We start from the raw sequence: 23,718 nt of genomic DNA on the forward strand, positions 1-23,718 counted from the left end.
ATAAACCAGCATCTGCAATTCCTCGTTTCCACTGTACTGTTCTATGTTCCATGTCCTATGTACAGGCAAGAAGTGTTCTTCTTGGCATCAGGTTTGGCACAGACATAGTGGGCAGAAGGGCCTGACCCCCTGCCACACTGTGCTATGTTCTATGTCCCGTGTGCAGGCAGTTAAGAGTTGATCTTGGCATCAGAGATAGACACAAAATGCTGGAGTAGGGTTTGTAGGTTAATTGGCTTGGTATGTATGTAAAATTATCCCCAGTGTATGTAGGGTAGTGTTAATGTGCGGGGATCGCTGGTCGGCGCAGACTCGGTGGGCCAAAGGGCCTGTTTCCGTGCTGTATCTCCAAACTAAACTAAACTCAGCGGGACAGGCAGCATCTCCGGATAGAAAGAATAGGTATCTTCGGGTAGAGATGCATGTTCGGCAAAGTCGGCCTGTAGGGCTGTACTGCAGTGCGCTCTGTGTCCTAATGTACTTGATGGAGATTCATCAGCACCATTTGAGTGGACATTGTGGCCCGAATGTGGGATCTTATTGAACCATATAAGATTATTAAAGGATTGGACACGCTAGGGGCAGGAAACATGTTCCCAATGTTGGGGGAGTCCAGAACCAGGAGCCACGGTTTAAGAATAAGGGTTAGGCCATTTAGAACGGAGATGAGGAAAAACTTTATCACACAGAGAGTGGTGAGTCTATGGAATTCTCTGCCTCAGAAGGCAGTGGAGGCCAATTCACTGGATGCTTTCAAGAGAGAGTTAGATAGAGCTCTGAAAGATAGCAGAATCAAGGGATATGGGGAGAAGGCAGGAACGGGGTACTGATTGTTGATGATCAGCCATGATCACATTGAATGGCGGTGCTGGCTTGAAGGGCCGAATGGCCTAGTCCTGCACCTATTGCCTATAGTCTATTGTCTATTGAAGGGCCTGTCCCCAGTGCTGTAAATCACTACTGTTGTGTGCTCCGTGTCCTCATGTACTTACTGCAGAGTGGAGATTCATCGGCGCCGTTGGGACAGTCGGGATTGCGGTCGCAGATCTTCTCCAGGCTGAGGCAGAGGCTGAGGCCGGGGCACTGCCACAGGGGGCTGATGCACTGGAAGGGCTGTGTGGGGCAGTCTCTCTCATCGCTCATGTCCCTGCAGTCGTTGTCGCCGTCGCACAGCCAGTCCCTGGGCACGCAGTTGCCGTTGTCGCAGCGGTAGTGGCTGAGGGAGCAGTTCCTGGGCAAGCAGCCTGGGTGTTCATCCGAGGCGTCGGTGCAGTCGGCGTGACCGTCACACTCCCAGTTGGAGGGGAGGCACGTCCCGTCACCCTGGCACTGGAACTCACTCTGGTGGCACATACCCGGAGGCCGAGTGGCTGCAGGGTAAAAACAACACTGCAATTAATGCCTACCTAACGTTTCATCTCTTACCTCAAGTAACCCTTGCATCCCCTCTCACTCTCCCTCCATCCCTCTCCCAACCAAGTCGTACCAGCTTCAGTCGTCTTGTTGAGTCTCATTGTCTGTAACTCATTTTCACCTAGCCCACAGCTAACAATGGCCTGTTTCCTTGATCATGGTTATCTTTTTGCATATCTTTCATTCATCTGTTCTATATCTCCCTACATCTCCGTCTATATCTCTTGTTTCTCTTTCCCCTGACTCTCAGTCTGAAGAAAGGTCTCAACCCAAAATGTCACCTATTCATGTTCTCCAGAGATGCTGCCTGGCCCACTGAGTTACTCCAGCTTTTTGTGTCTATCTTCAGTTTACTTTAGTTTGGTTTAGTTTAGTTTATTATCACACATAACGAGGTACAGTGAAAAACTTTTTGATGCGTGCTAACCAGTCAGCGGAAAGACTATACATGATTACAATCAAGCCATCCATAGTGTACAGATACATGATTAAAGGAATAACCTTTAGAGAGGGAAAAGTCCGGTAAAGTCCGATTAAAGATAGTTCGAGGGTTTCAAATTAGGTAGATGGGAAGCCATTCCCACTCTCTAGTTGCTGATAGGATGGTTCAGTTGCCTGATAACAGCTGGGAAAGTTTCAAAGCAATCCTTTGTGGCAAGGACAGGGTCTATTCCCCAGGGGAGGGGAAGCAAGAACCAGAGGGAGGGTGGTGGGGATGGATGAGGGGAAGCGGGGTGAGGGAGGGGAGGAAGGGAGTGCGGATCCAAGACTTACAGTCAAAGAGTCATCCAACGCATAACATCAGACGAGGTAGTTGAGGCAGGTACTGCAACAGCCTCTAATAGCTGTTTTACTGAGGGGTGGGGAATCAAGTACCAGAGGGCATAGGTTTAAGGTGAATGAGGAAAGATTTAATAGGAAACTGAGGAGCAACATGAGGCTACTAAGACCAGGAACACTCTTTCCCTCCCACTGCGGCACGGTTGGGCAGCGGCGGAGTTGCTGCCTCACAGCGCCAGAGACCCGGGTTCCATCCAGACTACGGGTGCCATCTGTAAAGAGTTTGTACATTCTCCCCGTGACCTGCGTGGGTTTTCTCCGAGATCTTCGGTTTCCTCCCACACTCCAAAGACGTACAGGTTTGTAGGTTAATTGGCTTGATGCAAGTGTAAATTGTCCCTAGTGTGTGCAGGATAGTGCTTGTGTGCGGGGATCGCTGGTCGATGCGGACTCGGTAGGCCGAAGATGAACACCCAGGCTGCTTGCCCAGGAACTGCTCCCTCAGCCACTACCGCTGCGACAACGGCAACTGCGTGCCCAGGGACTGGCTGTGCGACGGCGACAACGACTGCAGGGACATGAGCGATGAGAGAGACTGCCCCACACAGCCCTTCCAGTGCATCAGCCCCCTGTGGCAGTGCCCCGGCCTCAGCTGTATCTCGAAACTAAACTAAACTTTTTCACTCAGAGGGTGTTGGCTATATGGAATGAGCTGCCAGAGGAGGTAGTTGAGGCAGGTTCTATCACAACATTTAAGAGATGTTTAGACAGATACATGGATAGGAAAGGCCCAGAGGGATATGGGCCAAACACAGGCAAATAGGACTTGTGTCGATGGAGCATCTTGGTTGGCAAAGGCAAGTTGGGCTGAAGACTCAGTTTCTGTGCAATGTGACTCTACGACTTGAGTCAAAACGCAAGACTGTTTAACTATCACATGTACCGAACAATGAGATTCTCACTTGCTGCAGCTTCGCAGGCCTGTAAACGTAATTATGTGCAGCTAATGCAATACATTCATGATTTGTAATTAATTATTTTGATAACCAGACACCTATAGTGCAAAACACAGTCCAAAGAAGATCACGGTTGCTGAGGTTAGTGTTGTGCAGTGTGAAAGCCCTGTCCCACTGTACGAGTTCATTCAAGAGTTCTCCCGAGTTTGCCCTGATTCGAACTCGGAGATTTACGATAATGGCCGCTCGTAGGTATTCGGGGCGCTCGTGGACATGTTGTAAAATCTTCGCGAGTCTTCCCGAGCTTACCGCGTTTCCCGGGTACCTGCCGTTAGCGTTACGAGTCGCTAAGAGACAACCCGAGCTCCGACGTACCCGCTGCGTACATTCTACGTGCTTACCACGAGTTTGATTTTTTTTTAAATTCTGGAGAGCTCTTGAATGAACTTGTACAGTGGGACAGGGCTTTGATGGTTGTTGGGCAGAAGCTGTTCTTCAACCTGGAGGTCACTGTTTTCAGGCCCCTCCCTGTACCTTCTACCTCTTGGCAGCAGTAAAATGAGAGCGTTTCAAGTAACACAATTGGCAAACCTATTACAGCTAATTGGGAAAAATCATGAAAGTGATGTTGGCTAACATCTTATAACATGACCAGGATAAATAGAATATTGCAATAAGTTAACAGCATTGGCTCCTGGGTTACTTACATGAACTAATTCAGAGGTTCATGAAAAAAAGATATGCATGGAATCATAAGATGGTCCTGCAGATCAAAGCAGAGTGAGGAAGAGAGTGTTCCTGATCTTAGAAGCCACAAACTCCAAGAGCAGCAAGGTTTAGGTTCAGGATGGAACTGCAGATGCTGGTTTAAACCGAAAAACATTTTTCACACAGAGAGTGGTGAATCTCTGGAATTATCTGCCACAGAAGGTAATTGAGGCCAGTTCATTGGCTACATTTAAGAGGGAGTTAGATGTGGCCCTTGTGGCTAAAGGGATCAGGGGGTATGGCGAGAAGGCAGGTACAGGATACTGAGTTGGATGATCAGCCATGATCATATTGAATGGCGGTGCAGGCTCGAAGGGCCGAATGGCCTACTCCTGCACCTATTTTCTATGTTTCTATGAAGATAGGCACAAGAGGCTGGACTAACTGAGTGGGACAGGCAGCATCTCTGGAGACAATGAATGGGGTTGGCTGAATGGAGAAGTCTGAAGAAGGGTCTCGACCAGAAACGTCATCCATTCCTTCTCTCCTGAGATGCTGCCTGTCCCGCCGAGTTACTCCGGCATTTTGTGCCTGTCCAAGGTTTAGATTTATTCCTGTCACTTGCACTGAGGTACAGTGAAAAGTTTTGTTTTGCATGCTACCCAAACACATCAGATGATACAATCCGTTCAAACTCAAGTACAATAAGTACTGAAAAGGGAAAGATGCAGAGTGCAGCATCTAGTTCTCAGGCAAAGCAACAAATGCGTAGAAATACAGAAATATTGGGTGAAATGATATACGTACGACATCCTGCCTCGTCAGATTGATCGACGCAATCAAAAATGCCATCACAGTAGTAGAAGATGCTGATGCACTGCTCCCCGCTTGTACATTTAAACTCGTATGAGGTGCAGTTGTACACTGTAAAGAAATACATTCTGATTAGGGGAGCTGAATCGTGAGGTATTGTCGGTGAGGAAGTCTGCCACCACCGTCTCTCACTCACCGCATCCTTGTTCGTCCAGTCCATCCAGGCAGTCCTTGTCTCCATCACAGACGTACGATGGGTCGATGCACCGATGTTCTGGGCACAGGAACTGTTCAGGCGGGCACGAACTTGTGAAATCTTCATGGTGAACAAAAAGAGATATTAGTTCAAAGCGAATATTTCCACCAGGGGCGGCACGGTGGCACAGGGGGTCGAGTTGCTGTCTTACAACGTCACAGTCCCTGTAGTGGCCATTTGGCTTGTTTTGCATGTCATTGATGATGGCATGTGTCTTTAAATTTTAGACTGCCCGTTATATTGTGGGTGGGATTTATGATGTATTATAAGGTGTGTTTGGAGCTACGTTTCTTGCGCAGAAGCTTAGTTTTTAGTTTAGTTTGGGACCAGCATGGAGAAGGTTTACCCTTTGACCATGCGAAGCGTAACGGAGACACGAGGAGTTCTCTAACGTTTAAAGCGATAAGCTGGAGTTCGATGAAGATTATAGTAACGAGTCGGAAGAAGTTTGGATGTACCTTATTGTTTTTCATCAACAATAAAGAATTTATTAATTAAAAGACCGTGTTTTGAAGATTTATCTGTGAAGAAGCTCTGAAGGTCTCTGACGGAGAGCTCGCGTGTTTATAAAGACATTCCCCTTAACCATATAGTACATGTAGCGGCTAGAGGGAGTAATCTCTTGAACGATATAAAAATCTGCCGCTACAGTCCCTGGTTCGATCCTGACTGAGGGTCAGTACGGAGTTTGTACGTTCTTCCTGTGAATGCGTGGGTTTCCTCCGGGTGCTCCGGCTTCCTGCCACACTCCAAAGACATGGGGGTTAATTGGCTTCTGTAAAAATTATCCCTAGGGTGCAATGAGTGGATGAGAAAGTGAGATAACATAGAACTAGTGTGAATGGGTGATCGATGTTTGGCGAGGTCACAGGGAGAGCATGCAAACACCGCACAGACAGCACCCGAGGTCAGCATTGAACCCAGGTCACTGGCACTGTGAGGCAGTGGGTCTACCCGCTGCTGCACTGTGTTGCTTGTGAAACAAATGTTGTGCCTGTACCGTCCATAATCTCCAACTACATCTAGAGAGGGGACATGTCTGAGTAAGAACACTGGCACTGTTTGGGTGATGCACAGGGTCTTGCAGCAGTGTTGACTATAGTCAGGGTAGGAAGTAGAGGCAGGTTGAATTGGACAGCATTAACTGTGCACTCTATTCCAATTCCCAGAAGCCATCCAAATGAGCTCCACTAGAATTCCTTCAACTATTAAAACAGACTGCAGTGAAATCATACCAGATCACGAGGGAAAAGGAGGTTACGTAAGAGACTGCAAATGCTGGAATCTTTTGCAAAACACATAGGGCAGCACGGTGGCACAGCGGTAGAGTTGGTGCCTTACAGTGGAAGAGACCCCGGGTTCGATCCTGACTATGGGAGCTGTCTGTACGGAGTTTGTACGTTCTCCCCGTGACCGCGTGGATTTTCATTGAGATCTTCGGTTTCCTCCCACACTCAAAGACGTACAGGTTTGTAGGTTAACTGGCTTGGTATAAATGTAAATTGTCCCTAGTGTGAGTAGGATAGTGTTAAAGTGCGGGGATCGCTGGTCGGCGTGGACTCGGTGGACCGAGGGGCCCGTTTCCGCGGTGTATCTCTAAACTAAACTAGACTAAGTGCTGGAAGAACTCGACGGGTCAGGTAGCATCAGTGGAGGGCATGGACAGACGATGCTTCTGGGTCCCAAGTAGGTCCCGACCCAAAACGTTGTCTGTCCATTCTGTCCACACTTGCTGCCTGACCCGCCGAGTTCCTCCAGTGCTTTGTGTCCACCGCCGATTTAAACCAGCATCTGCAGTTCCTTCCGACACATTTGAAGTTACAAGATCAGCTTGCAGAATAACATACGATACTCACTGCAGCTCAGCTCATCGGAGCCATCTCCGCAGTCGTTGTCTGTATCGCAGACCCATCTTGTGGGGATGCAGTAGGAGTTGGTGCAGGTAAAATAGCTCGCGGAACAGCTGGCGGGACTGCTGGTCGGACACTCCTGCTCGTCACTTGCATCGAAGCAGTCCTTTTGTCCATCACACCTCCAAACAATTGGGATGCATTGGTGGCTTGAGCACGTAAATGCAGCTGAAGAGCACGTGGTATCTAGACGTGCAGAAACAAGACTTTTATAAATGGCTACAACAAGTCAGAGGTTATGGGGAGAAGGCAGGAGAATGGGGTTAGGAGGGAGAGATAGATCAACCATGATTGAATGGCAGAGTAGACTTGATGGGCCGAATGGCCTAATTCTGCTCCTATGACATGACCTTATGAACACCTTTCCTAGTTTACGCAGGTGAACTGGCAAACTACCTATTCACTGGTAACATACGCCAGATGCTGAGGTAGGTTGCCTCAAAAATAAAAGCTTGTAGCGGCAAATCAGAACCCGGCGTTCGGAAGCCACGGTCACGTGACTCGGGAGGGGCTGCTGTTTTCGCGCGGTTTCGCTTTCGCGCGACAGTTGTGTGCTGACCACCGTTGCGGCCAGACGTGTTTGTAAGGATCTGTGAACTAAGAAGTTGTTTTCGAAATAAATAAGTTGATAAAACTTAGTTGTCGTTCTTGCGACCGCCAAAAGCTCATCAATTTAAAGATGTTTAGGACAAATCAATAGTGCTCCCTGTGTTTTATCCATGAATACTTTCTGAGTTCACATAATAGGTAGAGATATTTCACAAGATATATGTCAACAAAATCCATGAACTGTATCATACTGTTGTATTTTATGGACATTACAGTCTATTTTTTGTAAGCATAAAGCTGTACACATACATTCCATGCTGTCTTTGGGGTGTCATCATCCTGTAAATTTCTTAAGAAAGGCTTAGATAGAATGGAAGTCGAGAGGATGTTTCCACTTAGAATTAAAGGACGTTCTTTTAGGAAGGAGATGAGGAGGAATTTCTTTAGAGGGTGGTGAATCTGTGGAATTCTTTGCCACAGAAGGCAGCGGCGGCCAAATCAGTGGATAATAATAATAATAATAATGGATGGGATTTATATAGCGCCTTTCTAATACTCAAGGCGCTTTACATCGCATTATTCATTCACTCCTCAGTCACACTCGGTGGTGGTAAGCTACTTCTGTAGCCACAGCTGCCCTGGGGCAGACTGACGGAAGCGTGGCTGCCAATCTGCGCCTACGGCCCCTCCGACCACCACCAATCACTCACACATTCACACACATTCACACACAGGCAAAGGTGGGTGAAGTGTCTTGCCCAAGGACACAATGACAGTATGCACTCCAAGCGGGATTCGAACCGGCTACCTTCCGGTTGCCAGCCGAACACTTAGCCCATTGTGTCGTCCCATGATAGATCGATTCTTGATGAGATAGATAGATTCTTGATGAGTTCAGGTGTCAAGGGTTATGGTGAGAAGGCAGGAGAATGGGGTTAGGAGGGAGAGATAGACCAGCCATGTTTGAATGGCAGAGTAGACTTGATGGGCTAATTCTGCTCCTATCACATTATCTTATGATCTAAGTTGTTCAAGGGCCTGACCACCTAATTTAATTAATGCATTGTATTTTTTTAAACTTTAGTCATCTTTTAGTGATATTGAAAATGTGGAAGTCGATTTTCAGGGGTGCTGGTGCTTTGAACTGATGCTATACAAATCACAAGTAAAGCACTGCTTCTCAGAAATAAAATTAGACTTCAATGATATACTTCTGAAATTTGTACACAGCAAGATAACATTAAAAGTGTCACTAAAATCATTTTGCAATCAATCTTGGCTTCACATTAAATTATAGCTCTTTATCAAAAATATGTAATAAAAGGTAATCGAAATGATTGTATTACTTAGTTCCTCCCTTGCTGGCGTTCCCTTGCAATAGGTACGTGAATAGGAAAGGTTTAGAGGGATAAGGGCCAAACACAGGCAGGTGGGACGAGCGTAGATAGGGCAGCTTGGTCGGCGTGGGAAGTTGAGTCAAAGGGCATGTTTCCATGCTGTATGACAAGGGGTGGCACGGTGGTGCAGTGGTAGAGTTGCTGCCTTACAGCGCCAGAGACCTGGGTTCGATTCTGACTACGGGTGCCATCTGTACAGAGTTTGTATCTGTCTGTGACTGCGTGGGTTTTCTCTGGGTGCTCTGGTTTCCTCCCACACTCCAAAACCATGCAGGTTTGTAGATTAATTGGCCTCGGTAAAATTATAAATCGGCCCTAGTGCTAGGGTAGTGCGACTGTATGGGATGATCGCTGGTAGGTGCGGACTCGGTGGGTCGAAGCGCTTGTTTCTGCGATATATCTTTAAAGTCTAAAGACTCTGTGGTTCAATGTGTGTCGCTGGTGCCAGCAATGCCCAATGTGTAGATCTCTCTTCAGGATGAGAGGTTTAGCAAGTTAACTGCAGGTTCACCACACACAATAGAGGCTCACACCCTAGTGCCATAACTGCAAGAGAGCCTTCAACTATTGATCGATTGAAATCCCCTTCGGCCCACCATGTCCATGCTGACCATCGATCACCCCGTTCACACTGGTTCTATGTTATCCCACTTTCCCATCCAATCCCTACACACAAGGTGCCAGTTAACCTTCAATAATATTATCTTTCACAACCACAATATCTCCCAATGCATTTTATAGCCATTGAAGCGTTTTCAGAATTATAATAATAATAATAATGGATGGGATTTATATAGCGCCTTTCTAATACTCAAGGCGCTTTACATCGCATTATTCATTCACTCCTCAGTCACACTCGGTGGTGGTAAGCTACTTCTGTAGCCACAGCTGCCCTGGGTCTCTATAGTCACTGCTATTCCTGACTGGACATCAATTATTGGGACATCCTGATATTAAGAAAAATATCGCATCAATGCTGCTTTTCATTGCTTTTCGTCGAAGACTATCTATTGCAGAACAGAAGCTTTGTAATTAAAATCTATTTGTATATATTTCTATCTGCATTCAACAGCATTCTTATAAAACACCACGGATGTCAGTTAAAACCATGCAAGATAACTTCTGTAACGCAAGCACATTTCACAGCCCAAGGATATAGTGGCTCATGCTTAATTTTCACATATTAAATTGCACTTTGCTGCTGCGCAGACTTACTGGGGTTCCAAGTCAATCGAAACACCGCTTGAAGTATCACTCATGATGTCGTAATTAAATGTAATGATTCATAAAGAATTGAATGGGTGCATTATAAATTTAATTAACGACACAACAATACGCTTTATGGGAATGGAGGGCAATTCATGACTTTCTGTAAAAATTTCATAATATGTTACTTCTTAGCCCAAGAATGCTTTAATTAAATGTGCTGAAAGGTAAATTTGATCTGATGCAACTGGAGAAATGTAGGCATCTTCAAGAAATTCACTGAGTCGCTAAACATTTGGCCTGGACTGACATGTTGGCTGGGTTTTGTGCAAACTTCAACAGGGCCCAGCGGTAGAGTTGCTGCCTTGCAGCGCCGGAGACCCAGGTTCAATCCTGACTACAGGTGCTGTTTGTACGGAGTTTGTACGTTCTCCCCGTGACCTGCGTGGGTTTTCTCCGAGATCTTCTGTTCCCTCCCACACTCCAAAAGATGTACAGGTTTGTAGGTTAATTACGGTGGGTTTGATTACTTGGTATGTGTAAATTGACCCTAGTGTGTGTTGGGGTAGTGTTAGTGTGCGGGTCGGTGTGGACTCGTTGGGCAGAAGGGCCTGTTTCCACGTGGTATCTCTAAACTAAACTAAACTAAAGTACGTACTCAACGTTCCACAGTTGGCTTCATCGCTGTTGTCATGACAGTCATTCACCCCATCGCAGTGGTTGTAATCGGGCACGCACTTCCCATTGGCACAGGTGAAGGAAAAGATGGCACACTGCTGCGTGGACACCTCACTAGACGGGTCTTCCACACAGTTCAGGTTGTTGGAGTCTCGTTTCATTCCATACGGACAGCCACACACTCTCTGAAAATTGGGGATCGGGAAGCAGAAATGGCTACAGTCCCCGTTGGGGTTTGTCGGCTTGTTACAGGAGTTGGATCCTAGATTTAGAACACAGCAGAATGCTTGTCAGGTTGGCAGAGACAATATGAGGACACAAAACACAAAAAATAGCAAATGGTTTCATTAACACCAGCACTTATTCAAACAAGTTTTTCTTTGATGATGAGCGTTTGACAGCACTGGGCCTGTACTCGCTGGAGTTTGGGAGGATGAGGGGGGGGCTCATTGAAACTTACCGATAGTAAAAGACTTGGATAGAATGGATGTGGTGAGGATGTTTCCACTCGTGGGAGACTCCAGGACTGGAGGTCATAGCCTCAGAATTAAAGGATGTTCCTTTAGGAAGAAGATGAGGTGGAATTTCTTTAGTCAGAGGGTGGTAAATTCTTTGCCACAGATGGCTGTGGAGGCCGTCAATTGATATTTTTAAGGCAGAGATAGATGGATTCTTGATTAGTACGGGTGTCAGGGGTTATGGATAGAAGGCAGGAGAATAAGGTTCGGAGGGTGAGATAGATGTTATGATTGAACGGCAGAATAGACTTGATGGGCCGAATGGCCTATTTCTGCTCCTATCACTTATGTTGAAGTTGAAAGCTATTTTTGCGCATTTTGCTTATGGGAAAATTAGAGATCTCATCTCCAGTGTCAGTGGCTCAGTGGCACTCAGTAGAAATGTTGCCTTTCAACACCAGAGACCCAGGTTGGATCCTGAGTATGGGCGCTGTCTGTATGCACGTTCTCCCTGTGACCGCGTGGATTTTCTCCATGCACTCCAGTTTCCTCCCACACTCCAAGGACGTGTAGCTTTGCAGGTTAGTTGGCCTCTGTAAATTGTCCCTAGTGTGTAGGATAGAACTAGTGTAGGGTGACCGCTGGATTATGTGGACTCGGTGGGCTGAAGAGCCTGTTTCCCTGCTGCATCTCGAAACTAAACTAAGTACTGGCAGATCAAGACATGTACAGGCCCAATGCATAATGGATACATTTATTTTGGTTCATGTTACCTTCTGCATAATTCCGAAATCTGAATGGTGTGGCGCATCATGTGGCCGAACCATTTTGGTCTCGAATCCGCCGTTCGAACCGTGGCGTGATCAGGGCCGACCGATCAACGCCGATCTTTGTGAACAGCTGACAGGCCGCAGCAGACGATGGAGCTAGTCTTCACTTCGCAGTCAACACCGTAACGCACGCACCTTGCCCTTTTGTACTAATATTAGTGTTTAATATGAGTGTTCAAATATTAAACCGAGTGTTCATACAACATGTGAACATCTTCAATCTATGACTTTTGCTGCGCTATATAAAATGAGTAGGCTGCATTTTCACACATACCGGTCTGCACAGTGGCATCAAAGGATTTCACGTGCATGATGTTGTCGATACCTCTTCTGATAATAGTCATCCCACCGCCATCGACTTTATGCAAGCGGACAATTCCATTCAGTCTCCAGTCAGTGAAGTACACGTGATCTGCAAGGAGAGACCACGGAGACATTGCTGCGGATTGAACTATTTTATGCTGTTTTTAAATCTTTTTATTGTTTTTTTTCCAAAAAAACAAAAATAAAACATAAAAAACAGAGCAAAAAGAATAATGATAAACACAACAATGATATAGATACATAGGGATCAGGATTACATTAATAACAGGTATAACCTAATATGAGTCCAGTGTCAAAATACACATTAAACATAGTTAACTATTTAAAAGAAAACTTATAAATGTAGAAATAAACAAAGATAAAAAGAAAAAAAACTAAAGGAAAAAAAAAAAAATGATAATAATAATAAAATAAAAATTAAAATAAAATAAATAAATAAACAAAGCAAAGCAAAACAGAATCTGAACTGAGAATTTCAAAAATTTAAGTCTGTTTGTCGTCAAGTCCGTTCCACCCTATAGAGGTAAAATAGTTTTTATAACGGTTAAAGAGGGAGCAATTTATGTTGTATGAAAGTGTTCAATAAATTTTCCCCAAGTCTTATCAAATTTAACCAAGGGTTCAACAATGTCACTCCTGAATTTTTCTAAATTTAAACAAGATATCGTTTCAGAGTACCACTGGAGTGTGGTTGGAGGGTTGGAATCTTTCCATTTAAATAAAATAGATCTTCTGGCAATTAATGTGGTAAAAGATGGGCAGAGTGGGACAAATGAATAAAATCTAACATTGGTAGCCCAAAAATTGCAGTAATAGGATGAGGTTGTAAATCAATACCAAAGACTACAGAAATAGTATCAAAAATTTCTTTCCAATATTTTTCCAAAAGTGGGCAGGACAAAACATATGGGTCAGTGAGGCCACTTCAGAGTTACATCTGTCACAGGTGGGATTTATATGACCATAAAAATGTGCCAACTTATCTTTTGACATATGAGCTCTGTGAACCACCTTGAATTGTATCAAAGCGTGTCTTGCACACATTGAAGAGGTATTAACTAATTGAAGAATCCTCTCCCATTTCTCTATAGGTAGAGACATTTGGCGTTCTCTTTCCCAGTCATTCTTAATTTTATCAAATATATCTATTTGTAATTTCAAAATCAACTCATAAATAGTCGTTATTAATCCTTTCAGATAAGGGTTCAACTTGAAAAATGTTTCCAAAATTATGGTTAGATGTGGTAGCGGAAAAAGGGGTAGAGTAGCCTTCAAAAAATGTCTAATTTGTAAATATCTAAAAAAAAGTGTGAATTAGGTAAGTTATATTTATTGGAGAATTGTTTGAAAGACATAAAGCAACCCTCCAAAAACAAATCACGAAAAGCTACTAATCCCTTCCTCTTCCATAACAAAAATACTTGATCAGTACTAGAAGGTTGGAAGAGAAAATTGGATAAAATAGGACTCGATAAGATAAAATCCAAAAAACTTACGAAATTGATACCTTACGAAATTAGAAAGATACCTTACCGCCAAATATGGTGAGCCCAAAAGGATGAGACATTTGGCTGATTTGACCAAGGGTCTGTCGATTCAGACCGTCGAAGGAACTGTGCTCAATTTTGTCAAAAAAGGCATCCACCCAATAGAGACGTAAATAACTAGAGAAGGAGAAATCTTTAGTTCAGTTCAAGGCGAGAATGAATAACTATGTAAGGCAATGTACAGAGCATGCTCCCAAAACCCAGGAAGTAGATATTCAGTACAACTACAGGGCCACCACCCATTTTCCGGCACGCTTGGTTCCAGAGCCTTTCTGGATTATCCGTTTTTCCGGACCAACAGAGGTCATGGCTTTGGGAGTGGGGGGGGGGGGGGGGGGGGGCAAGATACCGGCCCACAAAGTCGACCGCGGAAATCGGCTATGGCAACGGATCTGCCGGCTCTGGCCGGCCCCGAGTTCCAGAGCCCCAGACGCAAGGGGGTAATTTGATCAGCCGTGGAAGTGCCGATGAGATTGAGGGGGGGCAGGGCATCAGTTGCTGGAAAATCGCTGGTGGTTGGCTGTATCTGGTTAATGGAAACAGGCATGAGTCCAGCACAAGAAATGATCACGCCTCCCACCATCTCCCCCCACCCCAGCGACCCTGCTCCTTCCCCTTCACCATATGCTCATATCCCATCCCTTCACTTTAATCCCCCATCTTCCTCTTCCTCATCCTCCTGTCTTCTTCCACCCACATTCCTCCCTCCAGAATTACATTTCGCCTCTCTTCATCTCCTTATTCTCTCATTTTGTCTCCTTTTCACCTCCAGCCTTTGTCACTTACTCCACCCACCTTCCGCCGATCATCCCCCCCCGCACCTGTATCCACCTATCACTTGCCAGGCTTTGTCCTCCTCCCGCCTCTCTTCTCCACCTTTCTCCCCCCCCCCCCCTACTCCATCCGTCTGAAGAATGGTCCCGACCCGAAACCTCGTCTGTCCATTTCCTCCACAGATGCTGCCTGGCCCGCTGAGTCCCTCTGGCATTTTGTGTTTTAATGTAGAATAATGCTGGAAACTCTAAAATAAAAACAGCAAATGCTGGAAACGCTCGGCAGGCCGGGCAACATTTGTGGAAAGAGAAACAGAGAGACTGTTTCAGATAGAAGATCCCATATCAGAGCAGAAGAAACGGGATGAATTTTCAAGACATGAGACATTTATTGTCACATGTACCAATTGGTACAGTGAAATGTGTTGTCGCCATACAGCCATACGAGTAACAAAGAGCACAGAACAGGATAGTCTTTAATACAAACATCCCCACACAGCGGAATCAAAGTTTCCCACTGTGAGGGAAGGCACCAAAGTTCAGTCATCCTCCTCTGTAGTTCACCCGTGGTCAGGGCCTCCCGAGCCCCTCAAGCCCCCCGCAATCGCCGCTATGGGCGACCTGATGGTCAGGCCCTCTCGCCGGGATGATGGAACTCCGACGTCGGAACGGGAGAACATTCTCATCGGCTTGGACCTCTGAATCGGCCACTTCCTACCGGAGACCGCGGCTCCCGAAGTCCACAGGCCGAGCTGGGCGGAGATTCACACTGGCGGCCCTCAGCAAAGAGATCCCAGGACTCCGCGTTGTTGAAATCAGCGTGGCCCGTGGCTGGGAGCTCTGCAAACCACAGCTCCCCGATGTTGAAGCAGCAGGCCCAGCACTCCGAAGCTTCAAAGGACGATCCGGGTAAAGCCTCGCCCGCTCCGCGATGTATCCAGTGCTGCGGCGCCACCGCTGAAGCTTTGGCCGGTTTCCGGCAGGAAAGGCCGCGCCAATCCAGTTGGTAGTCCGCGAGGGGGGCGAGGACGCGACTCGGAGAATAGTCGCATCCTCGCCAGGAGGTGACAGGGAAACGTTTTCCCCCTTACCCTACCCCCCTCCCCCACATAGAAATACTAAAATAATCCTCCAAAACATACTTTTAAACAAATTAAAAATTAAAAAAGACAGAAAAACAGACAGACTGTAGGCAGAGGCTGCACCATGCGGCACCCCTAGTGGAATTTTGTTGAAGGAAGAATGATAGAATGAGTGGAATATTCCCGATAGGATGAAGCAAGTGGATATTCACAATACATAGAGCCACATCTAATGCCAAGGCCTGCTGGATCTCCTGGTTGCTAACCATTTTAACTCCCCTTCCCATTCCCACACTGACCTTTGTGTCCTGGGCCTCCTCCATTGTCAGAGTGAGGCCACAAGCAAACCGGAGGAAGAGCACATATTCCACTTGGGTAACTTACAACCAATGGTATGAACACTGAATTCTCCAATTTTAGGTAACCCCTAACCAGCGTCCCTCCCCCCCCCCCCCCCTCCCCCCCCCTCCCTGTGCCCAGCTGGACTCACACCGATTCCTTCCCTCCCCCTCCTCCCACATTCCTTCCTCTGGATCCTTCGATCCTTCTGTCTCAATCTCTGGCCTTTGTCCAACCATCTTCCTATCAACCCCCACCCTATTACCTGCCACACTTTTTCCTACCTCTTCTCTCTCCCAGCTTTCATTCCCCTCCCCTCCCGACGTTCAGTCTGAAGAAGGGTCTCGACCAGAACCTACCCATGTTCTCCAGAGATGCTGCCTGACCCGCTGAGTTACTGCAGCACTTTGTGTCTATCTATTCACAGCACAGTTGTGTGGGCAGTGGAACTCCTGCCCCAGCTCCAGTGATCTGCATTCCATATCTGATGCTGTCCGTGTGAGGGCCACACATTCCCCGGGGACATCCTGGGTTATTCCGCTGGTGACAGGTACATGGATAGGACAGGTTTAGAGGGATATGCAGGCAGGTGGGACTAGTGTAGCTGGGGCATCTTAGCCGACATAGGCAAGTTGGGCCGAAGCGGCTGTACCAGTCTATGATTCTTTGATTAATACCACCACAGCTCGACAAATACTACATCAAAAACCTGAAGCAGCATCTCAACCTGAAACATCATCTATCCATGTTCTGCAGAGATGCTGCCTGGCCCATTGAGTTGCTCCAGCACTCTGTATCTTTCATTTGGCTAACGTTCAGGCTATCTATTCAGGTTAGTAGAGCCATACATCGTGGAAACAGGCCCTTCAGCCCAACTTCCCGCACCGACCAGCCTGTCCCATCTACACTAGTCCCACCTGCCTATGTTTGGCCCATATCCCTCTAAACCTGTACTGTCCATGCACCTGTTCAAATGTTTCTTAAACGTTGCGATGGTAGTTAAACGTTGCGATCGTCAACGGAGGACAACATAGAGGTGAGCCTGTGGGAGTTGAACGACCATCTCGCTCAGATGGTCAGCCATGCTTACCTCCAGTCTATGGCGAGACCATTTGGCCAGCCAAGCGTGGAATTGACTATGGGCTCGGCATTGGACCCATCACACCAGGCTCTCATCACCTTAGCAGGCCGGTACCAGTCTGTCCAGAAGATGTACCTGAGGGTGAAGGAAACAGCAACACACTTTGCACTTTAGAAATTAAAGATACAGCATGCAAACAGACCCTTCGGTCCACCAAGTCCGTGCTGACAGTATCCTACACACTAGGGACAATTCACAATTTTTCACAGAAGCCAATTAACCGGTTCAGACCAAAAACGTCACTTATTCTTTTTAATAGACAATAGACAATAGGTGCAGGAGTAGGCCATTCGGCCCTACGAGCCAGCACCGCCATTCACTGTGATCATGGCTGATCATCCACAATCAGTACCCCGTTCCTGCCTTCTCCCCATATCCCTGGACTCCGCTATCTTTAAGTGCTCTATCTAACTCTCTCTTGAAAGGATTCAGATAATTGGCCTCCACTGCCTTCTGAGGGAGAGAATGACACAGATTCACAACTCTCTGGGTGAAAAAGTTTTCCCTCATCTCCGTTCTAGATGGCCTGCCTGAGATGCTGCTTGTCCCGCTGAGTTACTCCAGCCGTTTGTGTCTGTCTTCGGTATAAATTCAGCCTCTGGAGTTCCTTCCTGTACAACCTGTAAACCAGCGTGTCTTTGTAGCGTGGGAGGGAACCGGATGCGAACGTTGTACCCGGGCGTGCGTGACGCTGGATTAGTAATCTCACTGCTGCTGTTCATTTACCCCACAATTGGATGGACCACGATCGAGCGGGGGTTGTTCAGGTTCTTGACGATTGTTCTCCGCGAGTTATCGGCCAAGCGCAGCACGGAGATGGTGCTGTGGCGCGTGTCCGTCCAGTAAAGGTTCCTGGAGATCCAGTCAAATGCCAGATCCTCCACTCCGTCCACCCTGCTGGCCACGAGAACCTCCCGACCTGGGGATCAGAGAGAAATCACAGCACCACTGACATTGACGCTGCTCGCTGCTCGCTGCTCGCCACACGGTTCTGCCTCCGGATGGTTATTACAATGGAGGTCTAGGTCCATTATTGCCACGTGCACCAGGGCACGGTGAAAAGCTATGCTGCACATGCAATCCAACCAGATCAGATTTTACCACGCATCAAGTCAAACTCAAGTACAATAGGTAGAGCAACGGGGAAGATACAGATCGGGGAAGATAGTTCTCAGCATTGTAGCGTATCAGTTCCAGGGATAATGGCCGCAATGGGGTAGAGGTGAATCGGACTGTACCCCAGCTTATGGAAAGACCGTTCAGAAGCCTGATAACCGAGGGGAAGAAGCTGTTCTAGAGTTCGGTGGTACGCGCTTTGAAGCATCTGTGCTTTCTTCTGGACGGGAGCGGGGGGCGGAAGAAAGAATGACCGGGGTGTGACAAGTCTTTGATTATGTCGGCTGCTTTTCCGACGCAGCATGAAGTGTAGATGGAGTCAATCGTGGGGAGTCTGGTCTGTGTGATGGGCTGGGCTACATCCACAACTCTCTGCGATGTCTTGCAGTCTTTGGCAGAGCTGTTCCCAAACCAAGTCGTGATGTAACCCAACAGTGTGTTTCCCATGGGGCATCTGTCGAGGTTTGTGACAGTCACTGGGGGCATGCTGAATTTCCTCAGTGTCCTGAGGAGGTTTAGTGTTTAGAGGTACAGCACAGAAACAGGCCCTTCGGCCCACCGAGTCTGCGCTGACCAACGATCACTGTACAATAGTTCCATACTACACACTAGGGACAATTTATTGAAGCCAATTAAACCCCATGTCTTTGGAGTGTGGGAGGAAACCGGAGCACCCGGAGAAAACCCACGTGGTCACAGGGAGAACGTACAAGCATCTGTAGTCAGGATTGGACCCTGGTCTCTGGTGCCGTAAGGCAGCAACTCTACCGCTGGGCCACTCCAGTACTCTTTCATAGTCATCCCACAATGGGATGTGGTAAGGGAGAGGAGGAAGGAGGTGAGCAGGGGAATGCGAGGCAGATCCATGGGCAGCAGTGAACAGCACCCAGTGCCGACCCCAGGGCTAGTTCACTGCATCTCTCCATACACACGCTGAAGTGGTGCGGAAACATTAACAGGGCCAGCAGGGTACAAGTTCATAGCTTAGTTTAACAGGACTCTAACTCCCACCCTGCTGATGGTACATAGGAAAGCAAACCAATTTGGCTGAAGAAGCGGCAACATTTACCCCCGAACACTGACACAAAATGCTGGAGTAACTCAGTGGGACAGGCAGCATCTCCGGATGGAAGGAAAATGGGTAGCGTTTCAGGTCGAGACCCTTCTCTACCCGGAGATGCTGCCTGTCCCACTGAGTTACTCCAGCATTCTGTATCTTCGGGTGTAAACCAGCATCTGCAGTTACTGCTAAACATTTATCCCTGCACTGGTGAATCTGAACAGACTTTGCTTTAAGCAGTGTTGGTACAACATTTAACTTCAAACTGAGTGAGTTGGCAACTTCATTACAATTTCCATGTCATGGCAACACGTGATTCTTTAACTGGGCAGGTGTACTAGTTGAAACATCTATAAGGTGAAACTGTCGATATTGTAGGTAGACAAAAGTGCTGGAGAAACTCAGCGGGTGAGGCAGCATCTATGGAGCGAAGGAAATAGGCAACGTTTTGGGCAGAAACCCTTCTACAGACTGATGTGAGGGTGGGGGACTGGGGGGGGGGGGGGGGGTGGTGGGAAGGGAAGAAGAAAATAAGAGGTGGAGGCAGTAGGCTGAGGGAGAGCTGAGGGGAAGAGATAGTAAGGACTACCAGAAATTAGAGAAGACAATGTTCATACCGCTGGAGTGCAAACTGCCCAAGCGAAATATGAGGTGCTGCTCCTCCAATTTACAGTGGTCCTCACTCTGGCCATGGAGAGAAAGGTCGGATTCAGAATGGGAGGGGGAGTTTAAGTGCTGAGCCACCGGGAGATCAGGTTGGTTAATGCGAACCGAGCGGAGGTGTTGTGCGAAACGATCGCTAAGCCTACGCTTGGTCTCACCGATGTAGAGCAGCTGACATCTAGAGCAGCGGATGCAATAGATGAGGTTGGAGGAGGTGCACGTGAACCTCTGCCGCACCTGGAAAGACTGCTTGGGTCCTTGAATGGAGTTGAGGGAGGAGGTAAAGCAACAAGTGTAGCATTTCTTGAGGTTGCAAGGGAAAGTGCCAGGAGAGGGGGTGGTACGGGTGGGAAGGGACAAATTGACCAGGGAGTTACGGAGGGAGCAGTCTCTGCGGAAAGCTGACAGGGCAGGAGATGGGAAGATGTGGCAAGTGGTGGGGTCACGTTGGAGGTGGCGAAAATGTTGGAGGATTATGTGTTGTTCGTGACGGCTGGTAGGGTGGAAGGTGAGGACGAGGGGGACTCTATCCTTGTTATGAGTGGGGGGATGGGGAGTGAGAGCAGAGTCACGGGATATAGAAGAGTCCCTGGTGAGAGCCTCATCTATAGTAGAAGAGGGGAACCCCCGTTCCCTGAAGAATGAGGACATCTCCGATGCCCTGGTGTGGAGCACCTCATCCTGGGTGCAGATGCGGCATAGACGGAGGAATTGGGAGTAGGAGATGGAGTCCTTACAGGAAGCAGGGTGGGAAGAAGTGTAGTCCAGTTTTACCCCACTGTCGATATTGTGTTCTAGTGATGCTTTTCACGTTGCAGTGATGTTAAATTAACATTTAGACCCACTGTGTGCTTTCTAATGTATGAAATGTATCTAATTTTGAAGCAAGTAGCATTTATATAGAATTGGTCACATTTATATGGAGGCTACCTTATTGAAGATGTGAAATGTTAAACGATCTGCAAAAATATATTTGGATAGAGAAATGGAGAGGAAGGGTTTAGAGAGCTATGGGCTAAATGCAGGCAAATGGGACTAGCCCAGGATGCCAACTTGGTTGGCATGGATATGGTGGGCTGAAGGGCCTGTTACTGTGTTGTACAAATCTATGACACAGCATGGACAATAGACAATAGACAATAGGTGCAGGAGTGGCCCATTCAGCCCTTCGAGCCAGCACCACCATTCAATATTATCATGGCTGATCATCCCCAATCAGTACCCCGTTCCTGCCTTCTCCCCATATCCCCTGACTACGCTATCTTTAAGAGCTCTATCTAACTCTCGAAAGCAACCAGAGAATTGGCCTCCACTGCCTTCTGAGGCAGAGAATTCCACAGACTCACAACTCTCTGTTTGAAAACATTTTTCCTCATCTCCGTTCTAAATGGCCTACCCCTTATTCTTAAACTGTGTGGCCCCTGGTTCTGGACTCCCTCAACATCGGGAACACGTTTCCTGCCTTTAGCATGTCCAAACCCTCAATAATCTTATATGTTTCAATACGATTATTAAGCCTGGAGGGCCTGTTTCCGTGCTGTACAGATATATGACTCAGCTTGGACAAGGTGGGCTGAAGGGCCTGTTTCTGTGCTGTACAGGTATATCTCAGCATGGATAAGGTGGGCTGAAGAGCCTGTTTCTGTGCTGTACAGATATATGACTCAGCATGGATAAGGTGGGCTGAAGGGCCTGTTTCTGTGCTGTACAGATATATGACTCAGCATGGATAAGGTGGGCTGAAGGGCCTGTTTCTGTGCTGCACAGGTATACAACTCTCTGCCATATTTTGTGTAAGAGGTAGAACTTTCATTCTCTTGAAGAAACAGAAAGGATGAGTAAAAATTAATGGTTCTTTGATTTGATTAATGGTTCTTTAATGGTTTTTACCTGTTCCATCAATTTTCTGCTTACAAATCAGGTCATTCCTGGTATCAGAAAAAAATATAGTCCGCTCCACCGCTTCGAAGTCAATTCCCACAAAGTAAGAAGGATTCCCTGTCACGGGGAGGATGATATCTTCCTGGGTGGAGATGTTGAAGGGAATTCCTCGGACCGACAGCTGTGACGAGAACAGCAGGAACTGGGTCACCGCTGCAGGAGGGAGAGAGCAGACAGCGTTCAACAAGAAACTGCGGACCCTGCAACCTTCAGCAAACCACAGTGTCGGAAGACCTCAACGCTCAGGCAGCATCTGTGGAGGGAATGGGCAGATGATGGGTCGAAACACCGTCTCCACCATGAGGGGGGATCTCACAGAGGTGTATAAAACCATGATGGGAATAGATCGGTAGATGTACAGAGTCTCTTGCCCACAGTAGGCGAATCGAGGACCAGAAGACATGGGTTTAAGATGAAGGGGAAAAGATTTAATAGGAATCAGAGTGGTAACTTTTTCACACATAGAGTGGTGGGTGTATGGAACAAGCTGCCAGACGAGGTTGTTGAGGCTGGGACTAACCCAACGTTTAAGAAACAGTTAGACAGGTACATGGATAGGACAGGTTTGGAGGGATATGGACCAAACGCAGGCAGGTGGGACTAGTGTAGCCGGGAGTTGGCCGGTGTGGGCAAGTTGAGCCGAAGGGCCTGTTTCCACACTGTATCACTCGATGTCTCTATGGTGAAGATTCCACAGATGCTGCCTGACCCAGTTGAGTTCCTCCAGAACTTTGTGTTTTAGTAAGAATTCCATTGTTCCGTTTCAGGAAATATGACAATAAAACACTCTTGACTCTTGAATGAAGTTCTGTAGTCATGATCAAATTGGGCTGAATGCAGAGGACTACGTAGGACAGTGCGGAGAAAGGGAGGCGATGAATAAGGTACAGACGAGGGGAGAGGGGACAGGGAAATGGATGGCCAGCAGAGAAGAGTGGGGATTAAAGAGCAAGTTGAGAAAAGAGGAGAGAAGGCGATAGATGCGAACAATGGAGGGCATGAATGGCAATGAAAGGAGAGGAGAAGATTGAAGAGGTTGGCACTGAATTAAGGAACAAATGCAGGCAAATGGGACTAGCCCTGCACACCAACTTGGTTGGCACGGACAAAATAGGCTGAAGGGCCTGTTTCCATGCTAGACAGCTCTCCTTGTCTCTCAGTGAAATACCAACAAAACAGCAAAAATGTAGAGAGAGACCTTGAGTTAAGGAACAAGTTTATGATAAATCACTCAATAAATGCCTACATCCACAACAAGCTGTATTAGGTTTATTATCATCACATGTTCACAGGTACAGTGAAAAGTTTTGTTTTGCATGCCATCCAATCTAATCAGTTATATTATACATAAATACAATCCGTTCAAACTCAAGTACAATAGATAGAGCAGAGGGGGAGACACAGAGTGTTCATCTTCATCCCCTTTCTAAAGGTACATTATTTTATTCTGAGGTTATGCCCTCTGGTCCTAGACTCTGGAAACATTCACTCCACGTCCACTCTATTGTAGCGGCACCCAGTGGTTAAGCTATGTTATGCAGAACCCTCGTCAGAAGTCGGGACTGTCACGTGGCAGGGTTTTTAGAGTTTGGAGGTGTGTTCAGTAGCTAGTGCTTTTCGCAGCAACAAGATCTTAAAAAACGTTTTCTCTCGATTCAGTGCACGCGTATGTAGTGGCCATTAATTAAAACTGTGTTATGAAGATTTAATCTGTGAAGAAGCTCTGAATGTCTCATGGAGGGCTCACATGCGTATTACGACATTCTCCTTAATCCATG

At 47.0% G+C, this 23,718-nt stretch overlaps 1 protein-coding gene and 1 long non-coding RNA gene across 3 annotated transcripts in view; one reads left to right on the forward strand and one right to left on the reverse strand.

The window, feature by feature from the left end:
- lrp2 (LDL receptor related protein 2) overlaps positions 1 to 23,718 on the reverse strand; it is a 266,845-nt gene that overhangs the window by 159,987 nt on the left and 83,140 nt on the right. For both annotated transcript variants that reach the window (XM_033023669.1, XM_033023668.1), the window contains exons 15-24: positions 21,890 to 22,093; positions 17,887 to 18,079; positions 17,110 to 17,235; positions 13,812 to 13,942; positions 12,229 to 12,366; positions 10,647 to 10,928; positions 6,783 to 7,022; positions 4,867 to 4,986; positions 4,665 to 4,781; positions 993 to 1,370 (exon numbers count right to left, since the gene is read on the reverse strand). In XM_033023669.1, the coding sequence (XP_032879560.1) occupies positions 993 to 1,370; positions 4,665 to 4,781; positions 4,867 to 4,986; positions 6,783 to 7,022; positions 10,647 to 10,928; positions 12,229 to 12,366; positions 13,812 to 13,942; positions 17,110 to 17,235; positions 17,887 to 18,079; positions 21,890 to 22,093 (1,929 nt within the window). The remainder of the gene's footprint in view (positions 1 to 992; positions 1,371 to 4,664; positions 4,782 to 4,866; positions 4,987 to 6,782; positions 7,023 to 10,646; positions 10,929 to 12,228; positions 12,367 to 13,811; positions 13,943 to 17,109; positions 17,236 to 17,886; positions 18,080 to 21,889; positions 22,094 to 23,718) is intronic.
- LOC116975013 lies at positions 8,785 to 21,583 on the forward strand. The gene is made up of 3 exons (XR_004412510.1): positions 8,785 to 8,848; positions 13,033 to 13,041; positions 21,568 to 21,583. It is a non-coding gene; the product is annotated as an uncharacterized LOC116975013 (long non-coding RNA).

The sequence above is a fragment of the Amblyraja radiata genome, chromosome 7 (genome assembly GCF_010909765.2).
Source record: "Amblyraja radiata isolate CabotCenter1 chromosome 7, sAmbRad1.1.pri, whole genome shotgun sequence".
NCBI lineage: Eukaryota > Metazoa > Chordata > Chondrichthyes > Rajiformes > Rajidae > Amblyraja > Amblyraja radiata.